This window comes from Pseudophryne corroboree, chromosome 6 (assembly GCF_028390025.1).
Source record: "Pseudophryne corroboree isolate aPseCor3 chromosome 6, aPseCor3.hap2, whole genome shotgun sequence".
Lineage (NCBI taxonomy): Eukaryota > Metazoa > Chordata > Amphibia > Anura > Myobatrachidae > Pseudophryne > Pseudophryne corroboree.
Genome location: NC_086449.1, coordinates 408,723,431 through 408,739,196, shown reverse-complemented (window position 1 = coordinate 408,739,196; position 15,766 = coordinate 408,723,431). Strand labels below are relative to the sequence as shown.

The 15,766-nt window shown below is 45.5% G+C and overlaps 1 protein-coding gene across 1 annotated transcript in view; it reads right to left on the bottom strand.

Moving 5' to 3' along the window:
- Positions 1 to 15,766, bottom strand: part of HSPA14 (heat shock protein family A (Hsp70) member 14) — a 102,384-nt gene that overhangs the window by 48,194 nt on the left and 38,424 nt on the right. The window contains exon 10 of the mRNA XM_063926909.1: positions 825 to 927. Within this exon, the coding sequence (XP_063782979.1) occupies positions 825 to 927 (103 nt within the window). The remainder of the gene's footprint in view (positions 1 to 824; positions 928 to 15,766) is intronic.

Genomic DNA, 15,766 nt, shown 5'->3' with positions numbered 1-15,766 from the left:
ATTTTTCGGGACTACGACGGGAAACATGGTCGCTCTGTGCCTGCCTTTGCAGCCAGGCTGCGCAGGCAGGGGGCATCCCTTACTTTGCGGGGACAGCAATGCGATTGCAAGCAGTTTTGCTTATTTAGCTGATGCTGAATGAGGGACCGTATGTCCAACTGCAATGTTCACATAAATATGTAGTGTATGCTTTACTATTGTACTTCCTCTAAATCAGGCCTTGTTGAGTTCTGTTTTTGTACTACACTTATTATTGCTGCCAAACCGATCTTGGAAAGCCACAAAGAACCAGGGAAGGGGGTGGGGGGCAATGAATGATGGATTTCACATGCCTGGGATTATGTCAAATGAGGTATACTGCAGTCCTACTTGGTCTGTCTGATAAGCTGGTGCTTGTACTACTTCTGTACCTCACCGCTGCCATAAGCACTGCTAACCCCCTGCTGGGTCTACTACTGGTATGAGTTTTGGTGAGAGAGAACAGGCCATAGATGACCTTTCCTTAGAAATAAACTTACTGACATTCAACAGCTTGTTACTGGAGCCAATTTATTTACAAGGGACAGATTCATACGCTGGACAAGCAAACACTGATTGCCAGTTGGATGTTAGACCTGTTCAATTAATAGAATATTTTACATGTGAACCACACACCACAAGTAAACATAAGCCATGTTCCACAAGTCTTAATAAAATGTTTTTATATTTTAAGAAAAATTTATATTGTAGGGTGTGGAGGCATATTTGATAAGGATAAAAGAGTATAACACAAAATAATTAGATTAGCAAAAATGTATACAACAAGAAAAGCGTAAAGTTCACACCTGATTCACATGAGTCGCGTTAAATCCAGCCTGTTCCAACAACATTTTGATCGGGTCAATGCATCGATTGAACAGAGAAGAACAGATGAGCTCAAAACGAGCCCTGCAAGAAAGATTAGCACAGACAACTTGAACAAAATGTAGTGATCAAAAGCTATTAAACAGAAAGATCAAGCAAGGGAACTGAATTACAGAAATCTTAGTTACAACTCGAAATAACATTAGTAAAAACAAAAATTATTAAACAGTTATCAGTATCTCAATCTTAAGTGTGAACTGATTAGTCACAACTGTGTAGAGACGAATTGTCCTTGTATGTGAAATATGGGAGTAACTAACAACTGAAGCATGGAAAGTATCTGCATTCAGCGCAAGGCATTCACAGTGCACCAACCAATTAAAACATTTAACCAAAATCACTGCCATCTAACTGCAATTAATCTATATGATTAAGTATTGGCTGTCATTTCTTTCTCTGTATACAAAGTAGAGCATCTAAAAGGGGTATTGCTATGAAAAGTCAACATTCAGCATCTCAACATGGACTCTAGGTCGACAACCAATTTGTAGACATGGTTAAAAATGACAACATCAGAACATCAACATATTTATATGTTCTTCTTCGTGGTTCATAGGGGTTCCACAGGGAACTTTGGGGTTGTAGGTGGTGGATGAGAGTCCGGGCACCAAACAGTAAAAGCTTTCAGCGTATACCAGAATGCTCGGCTCCTCTCCCCTATAACCCCACCTCCATGCACAGGCGTTCAGTTTTTAGTTGGTGCCTACAGGAAGCCCCGTGACAGGAGGCTGCTGAAGCAGCCCCAAAGCTTTTTAATTTGTATTTTTTACTGTGATTTTTCACTGGGCTGTCAGCGCTGTAAGTCTGTTAGACTTTAGCGCTGCAGCTCCATCACCCCCCCTACTGGTGCCGAAACTCCCACTTGGCCAAGGTCTCAAATGGGACTTGTGGGAGGGACCCCTGAGATTACGTGGTCGGCAATGGGGGGCAGGTAAGAGGGTCTCCTCACCGGGACCCACATCTAAATCGCAGTGCTTGACCTATAGCTCCTCCCACCTTCCCTCAGAGACCCGCGCAGCCATCTTACAGCAAGGCAGCAAGCAGGTCACCGGGAATACTGGGCTCAGTCTCTCTGTAAAGACGTCTGCAGCACGCCAGATTTTTACAATCACTTCCTGCTTACCAAACAAGCTGAGCAGTTAATTCAAGTGTTCATTGCAGGGTTGCCCTGGAAGCCCAGGTAATTGATCTAGAGAAAACTGTTGCAAGACTGAGAGATATTCACAATCTCGAGCAAAGTTTAGAACGGTGGAGGAGTTGCAGGGGGGGACACTGGTAGCTGAGGATGAACAGGTAGCCAGCTGGGTCACATTTAGAAGGAAGAAGAAGAGAGGGAGACAGGACATCTCCGATCTGCCAAACCAACAAATTTGCACGATTGGACGAAGATTCTGAGGATTGCCGTGAGGAAATGACAGAGCTGGAGGAGACTGTTCCATCTAGCAACCGGAGGAACGGTCCCTCCGGCACAGATGGGAAAAAAGAAAGCGAGGTACCTAGTCAGATTGTGATAGTAGGGGATTCTATTATCAGGAAGTCAGACAGGGCAATCTGCTACCGGGACCGCAATCGCCGTACAGTCTGTTGTCTCCCGGATGCTGGGTATGACACATTGTGGACCGGGTAGAGGGGCACGACCCGGCGGTCTTGGTGCACGTTGGCACTAACGATAAAGTTAGTGGTAGGTGGGATGTTCCTAAGAAAGACTATAGGGACTTAGGCCAGAAGCTTAAGACAAGGACATCTAAGGTAATATTCTTGGAAATATTACCCGTGCCACGCACTAGCCTAGTGAGGCAGAGGGAGATTAGGGAGGTAAATGTGTGGCTTAGAGACTGGTGTAGGAAAGAAGGGTTTGTGTTCCTGGAACACTGGGAGGACTTCTCAGTCAGGCGCCATCTTTTTTGTCGCAATGAATTGCACCTGAATGAGGAGGGGGCAGCAGTGCTGGGGGGGCAGGATGGTTAAATGGTTGGAGGAGCTTTTAAACTAGATGTCTGGAGGGAGAGATTAGAAAGCAACTACGGGATCATTAGTGAGTGCAGCAAGGGGGGAGGTATTAGATATAATGAAGGTGGAGAAGGGGGGAGGGGAATTACAGCAAGAATTGGAAAACCGGGGAATACTAAAGTAAGAAGGAAAATGATACCAATGAATAGACAAATAGATAAGGGTATTACTAACCTAAAATGTATGCTTGCAAACACAAGAAGCTTTTCAGGCAAAATAGGGGAATTAGAAATGCTTGTAATGAAGGAACAATACAATATTATAGGTATCACGGAGACATGGTGTGATGATTCCAACAACTGGGTAACTAACTTGGAAGGTTATACTATTTTCAGGAGAGACAGGCTATTAAAAGAGGTGGTGTATGTCTTTATGTTAAACCATTTCTAAAACCATAATTAAAAGGAGAGTATTTACGAGGGAACTGGAGATATTATGGAGACATTATGGGTTTAAATTTCTATGGGAAAGAAAAGTACAAAAACAACAAACTTTTAATAGGGATATGTTATAAACCGCCTGATATTAGTGTGACTGAGGAAGCGCAAATCTTGATGCAAATCGAGAAAGCTACAGGTTCTAATCATGGGGAACTTTAATTATCCGGACATAAATTGGGCCAGAGAATCATGTAATACAGCTAGGGGTAAAAGGTTCTTAAATATGCTAAAAAGATAACTACTTGTTGCAAATAGTCGAGGAACCAACCAGAATAGGGACTATACTGGACCTGGTACTAACTAACAACGTGGAGATAATAGCAAATACCGTAATAGGCGAAACCTTGGGTAACAGCGATCATAATATGATCACATTCGACATTAGCACTAAAGGACATAGATTGGGGAGCTTTGTTTCAGGGAAAGAACACTGACAAAATGTGGGATGTTTTTAAAACGATGCTAGACAAATATACCCTTAAGTGCATCCATTTGGGCAGTAAAAATAAGAGTATTTAATTCAATCCAATGTGGTTAAACAAAAAGGTAAAGGAAGAAATGGATAAAAAGAGGCAAGCATTCAAAGCTTTCAAATCCGACGGGAAGGCGGAGTCATTCCAGTACTACAGGGAATGTAACAAAAAATGCAAAAGGGAAATCAGAGCAGCTAAAATAGAAATCGACAAGCAAAACGAACCCTAAAAAATTCTTTAAGTATATAAATGGTAAGAGGCTTAAAAAGAAAAAAAAAAAAAAAAAAGGAGAATATAGGGCCATTAAAAAGCGAACTGGGATTCTTGATAAATGACGACAATGAAAATGCTTAAGTACTGAACAAATTTTTCTCATCAGGGTTTACTATAGAAGACCAGATTGTGTGATTAGTGAGCGACAATAACAATAGCACTGATAAAGGCCCACTGCTTAATACTTATCTGTCTGAGGAAGTAGTCCGTGAACGATTAAAAAAAATTAAGACTAATAAATCTCCTGGTCCGGATGGCCTACATCCTAGGGGTTTGATGGAGCTAAATGCAGAAATAGCAAGGACACTATATCTGATTTTCACTGAGTCACTTAGATCAGGCATGGTACCAAAGGACTGGCGTATAGCGGATGTAGTCCCAATATTTAAAAAGGGTACTAAACTTCATCCTGGTAACTATGGACCAGATAGTCTGACATCAATAGTGGGGAAACTATTGGAAAGTATACTAAGGGACAGCATACAGGACTACTTGGAGAACTCCCATGCTATTAATAAGAACCAGCATGGTTAGGTGAGAAATAGATCATGCAAAACTAATTTGATTAGCTGCTATGAGATGGTAAGCGACAATCTCGACCAGTGTAACGCAGTAGATGTGGTTTATCTGGATTTTGCAAAAGCTTTCAACACATTACCTCACAGGAGACTATTTGTACATTGGCGAGTAATTGGCTTGATAACAGGGAACAGCGAGTGGTGATTAATGGAATGTTTTCCACCTGGGCTAAATTAGTGGAATACAGCAGAATTCTGTGCTGGGGCCACTATTGTTTAATATATTTATTAATGGTTTAGGAGAAGGACTAAAAAGCACAGTGTCAATTTTTGCAGACGATACTAAAATATGTAGGGTAATCAAGTCAAATGTGGAGACTCTTTAGAGCAATTTATTTAAACTGGAAGTTTGGGCAATGAAATGATGTATGAGGTTTAATGTGGAAAAATTTAAAGTTATGCACTTTGGGACTAAGAATAAACATGCAGCCTACCAATTAAATGGAGAAAAAAATAGGGGAAACTGTATTAGAAAAGGATTTGGGGTGTTCATTGATAGTAGATTTAGCAGCAACACACAATGTCAAAGTCCAGCAACAAAGGCAAATAAGGTGTTATCATGCATTAAAAGGGCAATTGAGACAAGGGATGACAGTTTAATCCTGCCACTGCACAAATCATTGGTACGGCCGCATCTTGAGTATTGTGTACAGTTCTGGGCACGACATTATAAAAGACTATATTGGAACTTGAAAAGGTTCAGAGGCGAGCTACCAAATTGATTAAGTGGTTGGAGACAATGGACTATGAGGAGAGGCTTTCAAGGTTAGATATGTTTACACTACAAAGGAGACGACTAAGAGGAGATAATTACAAATATATAAAAGGGGCAATGGGGGTAATTCTGAGTTGATCGCAGCAGGATTTTTGTTAGCAGTTGGGCAAAACCATGTGCACTGCAGGAGGGGCAGATATAACATGTGCAGAGAGAGTTAGATTTGGGTGGGGTGTATTCAAACTGAAATCTAAATTGCAGTGTAAAAATAAAGCAGCCAGTATTTACCCTGCAGAGAAACAAAATAACCCACCCAAATCTAACTCTCTCTGCACGTTATATCTTCCCCCCCTGCAGTGCACATGGTTTTGCCCAACTGCTAACAAACTTGCTGCTGCGATCAACTCAGAATTACCCCCAATATGCGGAGCTATCATGTGAGTGGTTTACTAAGAGACCTATACACAAAACGCGCAGACACCCATTAAGACTTGAGGAGAGGAAATTTCATACTCCGCGCAGAAAGGGATTCTTAACTGTAAGGGCAATACAAATATGGAAAACACTGCCAAAGAAGGTTGTTAAGGCGGACTCAGTCAATCCGTTTAAAAACGGGTTAGACAAATTTCTAACGGAAAAAGATATACGAGGATATAGCCTTTAAGGGACTGCAATATAATTCAGGTTGAGCTCGATGGACTACTAGTCTTTTTTCAACCTCACAGACTATGTTACTAAGTAATGTATATTTTTCTGCGTTGTATGTGACACTGCTAGTTCTGTTGTCTGACTTTCCTTTCAGCTATATCATACATACCGATCTCTGTTATTTCTATATCATGTGCACAGGTGCTTTCAAGGCTATTTCCCATAGCACATACTTGGCTGTGTTTAGTCACATACCACACACTGTGCATCTATATCATAATATTTCAGAGTGTAAAGGCTCCCATATTGTTTTGCTGAAACATAAAAAAAAGGCGCAAACAAGTAGAATCCTGTGTTGCTGTCAAGTACAGTTTGCTCAGCAGGGTTATCTGCGGAGGATGTTATACGTGATGGCCTCTGTGTTAACTGTTATACACCTCCTAGTCAGTCCACAACTCCTGCTCCTATGCAGGAGCCTCCTTTGGCAGCTTTCTCCCAGCTGCCCAAGGTACTCCGATAGGCCGATTTACACCTACTATAGGCCCTCCTATGTCACTACCACCCAATATAGTACCAATAGTCAATCCACCTTGGGTGGATACCCTTTCTACTCAGGTTCAGAAGCGAACGCAAACTGACTAGACAAAATAACCTGATAGGGCATAAACATGCCCCTGGTTCCTCTAGACAGGCTACTTCTTCCTCTCAATCCACTGCCCAATCAGATTCTAATGTGTCATCTGAGGGTGAGATTACAGCGCCCTCTGTCACAGAGGAGGAAGCTCCTATTCGGGTAGATGTGCCTGCTCTAATTGATGCTGTTGAACAAATTCTTCAACTTTCTGAAGATGAAGCCACACCTGTTGCTAAGAAAACTGATGTGTTTAAAAAACAAAAGATAAATCAAATCAGATTTCCCACATTCTGATCATTTAATGGAAATCGACAGGAACCCTGGAACACTCCTGGTAAAAAGTTCCCTTTATCTAAGCGTGTGTTATCTCGCTATCCCAGCAGCAGTGTGTGTAAAGTGAGAAACTCCGCCTCCAGTGGATTCTCATGTCACACGTCTGGTGACGATGTCCAATCTGCCTGTCACTACCGTCTCCTCACTGAAGGAACCGATGGATAGAAGAATAGAAAATTGTATAAACTCTATTCTCTTACAGGGGCTATTCATAGTCCTACAGTAGCAGCTTCATGGGCTGCAAAGGCTATCAAAGCATTGTTACAGGCAATTTAAGAGGACCTGCCTTCAGATATGCCTGATGAATGCAGGATGTACCTAGATGTTAAAACAGTATCTTCTTACATTAGGGAAGCATTATCAGAGGCTGGAGTTCTAGCAGCAAAGGCGGCTGCAACCTCTGTGCTGGCATGACGTAATATTTGGCTGCATATTTGGAAAGTGGTTTTGGATTCCAAGAAAACTTTTGAAATTCTACCCTTTATGGGATACATTCCTTTTGGAGTAGAGCTGAACAAGATTGTAACATCAATGGCAGCTGCCAAAACAGCCTCCCCCCCCCCCCCGACTTCTACTCAACAGGTCAAAAGCTCCAATTTTCGCACCTTTCGTCCACAAGGAAAAGCGTAAGGTCAGGTGTTTCTTAGGCAAACACATGCTACAAAGACCTCTAAGCCCAAGAAAAAGCAATCTGTGGCTGCACTTCAAACGCTTGGGTGCAGGACGCAGTCTCTCATGAGTACGCAGTCTCATTCAAGGGATGTCCCCCTCAACAGTACTTCACCACGGGCCTTCCACCAGACCAGGAAAAGGCTCAGATATAACAAAACGTGGTCAACTCACTTCCACACTCTGGGGTGATTCTTCAGTCTCGGAAGAAGAGGCTACTATTTGACCCTATTTCTCGTCTCAAAGCCCAACGGGTCACAACCTCAAATCTTTAAACAGGTTTGTGAAAGTTTCCAAGTTTCACATGGAAACCCTGCGATCCATAGTTTAGGCCATGGAACCTGGGAACTTTATGGTCTCACTGGATATAGAGGATGCATATCTGCATGTTCCTATTGCACTCTCGCATCAGCGATTTCTGTGGTTTGCTATTTGCAACCAACATTATCAGTTCCAGGCACTGCCGTTTGGTAAATATCCTGCGTACTGTAGCTTGGCCAAAGTCATGGACATGCCTTGGTCGTCAGGGAATCAGAATTCTCCCGTACCTGAACGACCTGCTGATCCTGGCGAACTCACACGAGATTCTCGTCCATTATCTCTAACTTGCAGTAACCTTCCTACAATGTCACGGATGGCCGATAAATTGGAAGAAGTCCTCCGTTACACCGTCGCAGCAGATGTTACTTCTGGACTCTCAAAGACAATGACTTTTCCTATCACAGGACAAGATTTTGAAACGGAGGAACAAAATACGTGTCCATTTATTCGGCAATGCAAGTTCTTGGTCAGATGGTGTCCACATTTAACATGGCTGAATTTGCACAGTTTCATTCACCCCCTCTGCAGCGGCTGATTCTTTCCAAATGGTCAGCCTCATTGCATCAAGTCACAAATGATAACTGTAACTCCAGAGGTTCTACTTTCACTAACTTGGTGGCTCCACGACCAGCAGCTGGAAAGGGGATGACCCTTCTGGATCCCCAACTGGGTGCTGCTCACAATGGATGCAAGCCTTTGCGGCTAAGAAGCTGTAACCAAACAACACTCGTTTAAGGGGCGAAGGAGCCTGGCAGAGTCTCAATTACCAATCAATGTGTAGAAATTGAGAGCAGTGTACAATGCGTTGACTCTAGGCCGCACTGTTCTTCAGGGCAGACTTGTTCAGGTTCAGTCAGACAACGCCACAACAGTGGCACATATCAATTATCAGGGCGGCACTCACAGCAAGATGGTGATGCAAGAAGTGACCAAGATCCTGCGGTGAGCCGAACGTCATTATCCAGCTATATCAGCGGTGTTCATTCCAGGCATACTCAACTGGGAAGCAGATTTACTCAGTCATCAGGATGTTCACGCCGGAGAATAGACTTCACCCAGAGGTCTTCCAACTCCTAGTGGACAGATGGGGTCTACCAGGAGTGGATCTCATGGCCTCACGCCACAACCACAAAGTTCCAGAGATCCTCAGGCAGCATTCGTAGATGCCTTGTCAGTCCAGTGGACATTTCGTCTACTGAACACCTTCCCTCTGGTATCCCTTCTACCTCGGGTCATTCGGAAGTTCAAACAAGAAGAAGGAAACCTCAATTCTGGTGGCCCAGATGGCATTGCTTCTCCGATCTTCAGAGCCTCTCAGTGGGGCAATCCCTTCAACTTTCTCAACGATGGGACCTTCTATCACAGGGCCCATGTCTCCATCCAGATCTAGCCAGTCTATCTTTGACGGAGTGGCTCTTGAATCATCAACCCTAAGAATAAAAATAGGATTTTAATACCTACCGGTAAATCCTTTTCTCTTAGTCCATAGAGGATGCTGGGGACGCTTCAAGAACCATGGGGTATAGACGGGATCCGCAGGAGACATGGGCACTTTAAGACTTTGAAAGGGGGTGTGAACTGGCTCCTCCCTCTATGCCCCTCCTCCAGACTCCAGTTATAGGAACTGTGCCCAGGGAGACTGACATTTCGAGGAAAGGATTTATTGTTAACTAAGGTGAGATACATACCAGCTCACACCTCAAGCACGCCGTACAACACGGCATTTAACAGAAACCCAGTCAACAGCATGAACCATGTCAGCAACAGGCTGACTACAACATAACACAACCTGTGTGTAAACATAACTAATAACTGCAGATAGCATCCGCACTGGGACGGGCGCCCAGCATCTTCTACGGACTAAGAGAAAAGGATTTACCGGTAGGTATTAAAATCCTATTTTCTCATACGTCCTAGAGGATGCTGGGGACGCTTCAAGAACCATGGGGTTTATACCAAAGCTCTAGAATGGGCGGGAGAGTGCGGATGACTCTGCAGCACCGATTGACCAAACATGAGGTCCTCATCAGCCAAGGTATCAAACTTGTAAAATTTCGCAAAAAAGTGTTTGAACCCGACCAAGTAGCTGCTCGGCAGAGTTGTAATGCCGAGACTCCTCGGGCAGCCGCCCAGGATGAGCCCACTTTCCTGGTAGAGTGGACCATAACTGATTTCGGTAACGGCAATCCAGCCGTAGAATGAGCATGCTGAATCGTATTGCAGATCCAGCGCGCAATAGTCTGCTTTGAAGCAGGCGTTCCAATCTTGTTGGCAGCATACAGGATAAACAGAGCTTCCGTTTTCCTAAGTGGGGCCGTTCTGGCGACACATCGATAGATTTTGACTCCTGGAAGGCGTCAGTAGCCACTGGTACCACAATAGGCTGGTTCATGTGGAACGATGAAACCAACTTCAGCAGAAATTGTTGACGAGTCCTCAACTCCGCTCTATGCTCATGGAAAATTAAATAAGGACTCTTGTGAGACAAAGCCGCTAACTCAGACACCCGCCTTGCGGATGCCAAGGCCAATAGCATGACCACTTTCCAAGTGAGAAATTTCAACTCAACCTTCTGTAAAAGGTTCAAACCAATATGATTGAAGAAAATGCAACACCACGTTAAGATCCCATGGTGCCACAAATGGAGGTTGGATGTGCAAAACTCCTTTCACAAAAGTCTGAACTTCTGGAAAGGAGGCCAATGGTTTCTGAAAGAAAACCGATAAGGCCGAAATTTGTACTTAAATCGAGCCTAACTTTAGACCCGCATCCACACCTGCTTGTAGGAAATGGAGAAAACGCCCTAGCTGAAATTCTTCCGTAGGAGCCTTCTTGGATTCACACCAAGACACATATTTTCTCTACATACAGTGAATGTTTAGACGTTGCTCCTTTTCTAGCCTGAAGAAGTGTGGGAATAACTTCACTGGGAATACCCTTTCGGGCTAGGATCCGGCGTTCAATCGCCAAGCCGACAAACGTAGCCGCGGTGAGTCGTGGTACACGCACGGCCCTTGCTGTAACAGATCCTCTTGTAGAGGAAGAGGCCAGGGATCTCTTATGAGTAATTCCTGAAGATCTGGATACCAAGCCCTCCTTGGCCAGTCCGGAGCAATGAGGATCACCTGAACCCTTGTTCTTCTTATGATCTTTAACACCCTTGGAATGAGTGGCAGCGGAGGAAACACGTACACTGACTGAAACACCCATGGTGTTACCAGCGTGTCCACCGCTATTGCTTGAGGGTCGCTCGACCTGGAACAATATCTCTGAAGTTTCTTGTTGAGGAGAGACTCCATCATGTCTATTTGAGGAATTCCCCAAAGACTTGTCACTTCTGTGAAAACCTCTTGATGAAGACCCCACTCTCCTGGATGGAGATCGTGTCTGCTGAGGAAGTCTGCTTCCCAGTTGTCCACTCCTGGAATAAAGACCGCTGACAGAGCGCTTGTATGTCTTTCCGCCCAGCGGAGATTTTTTTTTTGTGGCCTCTGCCATTGCCGCCCTGCTCTTTGTTCCGCCCTGGCGGTTTATGTGCGCTACTCCTGTTATATTGTCCGATTGTATTAGGACGGGCCGGTTGAGAAGAAGGAGGCCGATGTAAATGGCCCTTAACTCCAGAACATTTGTGTAGACAAACTTCCTGGCTTGACCATTTTCCCTGGAAGTTTTCCCCCTGTGTGGCTGCTCCCCAGCCTCGGAAACTTGCATTCGTGGTTACTAGGATCCAGTCCTGGATCGCGAACCTGCGTCCCTCTAGGAGGTGAGAGCTGTGCAGCCACCACAGGAGTGAGATTCTGGTCCTGGGAGGATAGGATTATTTTCCGGTGTATGTGCAGATGAGATCCGGACCACTTGTCCAACAGGTCCCACTGAAACACCCTGGCATGGAATATGCCAAACTGAATGGCCTCATAGGCCGCCACCATCTTCCCCAGCAGACGAGTGCATTGATGAATTGATACTCTCGCTGGTTTCAGAATTTGTTTGACCAAACTCTAAATTTCCAGAGCCTTCTCTTCTGGAAGAAAAATTCTCTGTAATTCCATGTCCAGAATCATTCCCAAAAACAACAGCCGCTTTGTCGGATTCAACTGTGACTTCGGCAGGTTTAGGAGCCAACCATGTTGTTGCAGAACTGTCAGGGAGAGCGCAATGTCCTGCTCCAGCTTGTTTTTGGATCTCGCCTTTATCAGGAGATCGTCCAGGTAAGGGATAATTGTGACTCCTTGCTTGCGAAGGAGAACCATCATTTCCACCATTACCTTGGTGAAAATCCTCGGAACAGTGGATAGACCACAGGGCAGCGTCTGAAATTGGTAATGACAATCCTGAGTAGCAAACCGCAAGTAAGCCTGATGCGGAGGATATATGGGGGATGTGTAAGTAGGCATCCTTTATGTCGACCGACACCATGAAATCCCCTTCCTCGAGACTGGAGATCACTGCTCGGAGAGATTCCATCTTGAATTTGAATTTTCTTAGGTAAAGCTTGAGGGATTTTAGGTTCAGAATTGGTCTGACCGAGCCGTCCGGCTTCGGGACCACAAACAGGCTTGAATAAAAGCCTTCTCCCTGTTGTGCCGGGGGAACCCTGACAATAACCTGATTCAGACACAATTTTATATTGCATCGCATACTACCTCCCTGTTCAGAAGAGAAGCTGGTAAGGCTGATTTGAAAAAACGTCGAGGGGGCACGTCTTGAAACTCCAGTTTGTACCCCTGGGACACTATTTCCAGAATCCAGGGGTCTAGGGCCGAACGAGCCCAGAAATGACTGAAAAGTTTGAGACGTGCTCCCACCGGTGCGGACTCTCGCAGAGGAGCCCTAGCATCATGCGGTGGATTTGGCGGAAGCCAGGGAGGACTGCTGCTCCTGAGAACCTGCCAAACCCGGAGATCTTTTACCTTTTCCTCTATTAGCAAGGAAGGAATAACCTCTGCCTTTTTGTATTTATTTGGCCGAAAGGACTGCATCTGCAAGTGGTGAGCTTTCTTTTGTTGTGGAGGAACATAAGGCAAAAATGACGACTTACCCGCAGTAGCCGTAGATACCAACTCAGCGAGACCTTCACCAAACAATACACCACCTTTATACTGTAGAGACACCATAGCTTTCTTAGAGTCAGCATCAGCATTCCATTGATGAATCCACAATGCTCTTCTAGCGGAGACTGCCAAGGCATTTGCCCTTGATCCCAAGAGGCCAATATCTCTCGCCGCTTCCTTTAAGTGGGCTGCAGCGTCCCTGATATAACCTAGCGTTAAAAAGGATGGCCTCCCTATCCAGGGTATCTATATCAGATGACAAGTTATCTGCCACTTTTCTATAGCACTACTCACCCACGCAGATGCAATAGCTGGTCTGAGTAGTGTACCTGTGGTGACGTAAATGGATTTTAGCGTATTTTCCGGTCTACGATCCGCAGGATCCTTAAGGGCTGCCGTGTCAGGAGACGGTAAAGCCACCTTTTTAGACAACCGTGACAGCGCCTTGTCAGGATTTTCCCACATTTTTTCAAAAAGGGCATTCAGTTCATGAGAGGGAGTAAACGTTACCTCAGGTTTCTTTCCCCTAAACATACAGACCCCAGTATCAGGAACCGCAGGGTCCTCGGTGATATGCAACACGTCTTTTATTGCCACAATCATGTACTGAATGCTTTTTGCCAATTTCAGGTCTAATCTGGTATCACTATAGTCGACACTGGAGTCAGTGTCCGTGTCGGTATCTGTGTCTGCTAACTGTGCAAATGAACGTTTATGTGACATCGAGGGGGTCTGTACCAGAGATAACACATCCTCCACAGATTTCTTCCATACCTGGTTCTGAGATACAGATTTATCTAGTCTCTTATTAATAAGAGCCACATTAGCATTCAACACATGTACCTAGTCAGGAGTCGGCGAGCCGACAGGGTTACTCCCACAGCCGTTTCTGCCCCCAACACAGTCTCCTCCTGGGAAGAGCACTCTGCCTCAGACATGCCGACACACCTGTACCAACACCCACAGAACCGACACCCACAGACACACTGGGCCAAAAGGGGGACAGACCCACAGTAAAGCCTGTCAGAGAAACACAGAGGGAGTTTGCCAGCTCACAACCCAGCGCCTGTCCCGATTCTGAAACTTTATATATATTGCCTAAGACCCTGCAGCGCTTTACAACCCCCCCCCCCCCCCCCCTGTTTTGCACCCTGTTACTTGTGGTAGCAGTGGTGAGGAAGGACCAGAGTCTCTGCAGCTCCTGGGGAGAAAAATGAGAGCTGTGGGGGCTAAGCCCTGCCCCCTACATGGCGCGCTTCATCCCGCTCTTTTACAAACAAATAATTCCGGCAGGGGTATGAATTTAGTGCCAAGGCACTTCAATATCACTCTGCCAGCCTTTAAAGAGGTGTTTTAATGCTGCCCAGAATGGTCATTGTACAAGCTTACACTCAACTCTGACCTTCCTGTACCAGTGTCAATTTCTGCCCATTCTACTTGGTCTGTTGGACCTTCATGGGCAGCAAGGCGTGGTGCGTCCGCCGAAAAATTGTGCAAGGCGGCTAAGTGGTCTTCGGTCCACGTTTTTTTTTTTTAGATTTTATGGGGTATATGCAATTCACGGCGAATCGCGGCAATTTTTCGCCGTTTTTTAATTCGACAGGTGAATTCCGGAAGGTGGCTTCCGGAATTCACCATATTCAATGAAAAACGGATTCGCCAGAATCGCGGGCGAAAATCGGCCGATTTTGTCGCGATTTTAAAAAACGGGAAAAAACGGGAAAAACCCGAAAAAAAAAATGGCGTGGGGTCCCCCCTCCAAAGCATAACCAGCCTCGGGCTCTTCGAGCTGGTCCTGGTTCTAAAAATGCAGGGGAAAAATTGGGCAGGGATCCCCCGTATTTTTAAAACCAGCACCGGGCTCTGCGCCTGGTGCTGGTGCCAAAATTACGGGGGACAAAAAGAGTAGGGGTCCCCCGTATTTTTAACACCAGCATCGGGCTCCACTAGCTGGACAGATAATGCCACAGCCGGGGGTCACTTCTATGCCGTGCCCTGCGGCCGTGGCATTAAATATCCAACTAGTCACCCCTGGCCGGGGTACCCTGGGGTAGTGGGGACCCCTACAATCAAGGGGTCCCCCCCAGCCACCCAAGGGTGAAGCCCGAGGCTGCCCCCCCCCCATCCAATGGGCTGCGGATGGGGGGGCTGATAGCCTTTTGTGATAATAAAAAGATATTGTTTTTTCCAGTAGTACTACAAGTCCCAGCAAGCCTCCCCCGCAAGCTGGTACTTGGAGAACCACAAGTACCAGCATGCGGGAGAAAAACGGGCCCGCTGGTACCTGTAGTACTACTGGAAAAAAAATACCCAAATAAAAACAGTACACACACACCTTGATAGTAAAACTTTATTACACACTACCGACACACACATACTTACCTATGTTGACACGCCGACTGCCACGGTCTCCGACGATCCGAGGTACCTGTGAAAAAATTATACTCACCTTCCAGCGTCCAGACGTACATCCAGGTCCAGAGATAATCCACGTACTTGGCAAAACAAAAAAACGAACACCGATCCATACCGGACTAAGAAAGGGGTCCCGTGCTTTCACATCAGACCCCTTTCTCCCGAATCCCGGGACATCACGTGACTCCTGTCACTGAAGTCCCTTCAGCCAATCAGGAAGCGCTACTTCCGTGGCGCTCATCTGATTGGCTGTGCGCTGTCTGTGCTGTGACAGCGCATCGCAAAGCCGCTCCATTACTTTCA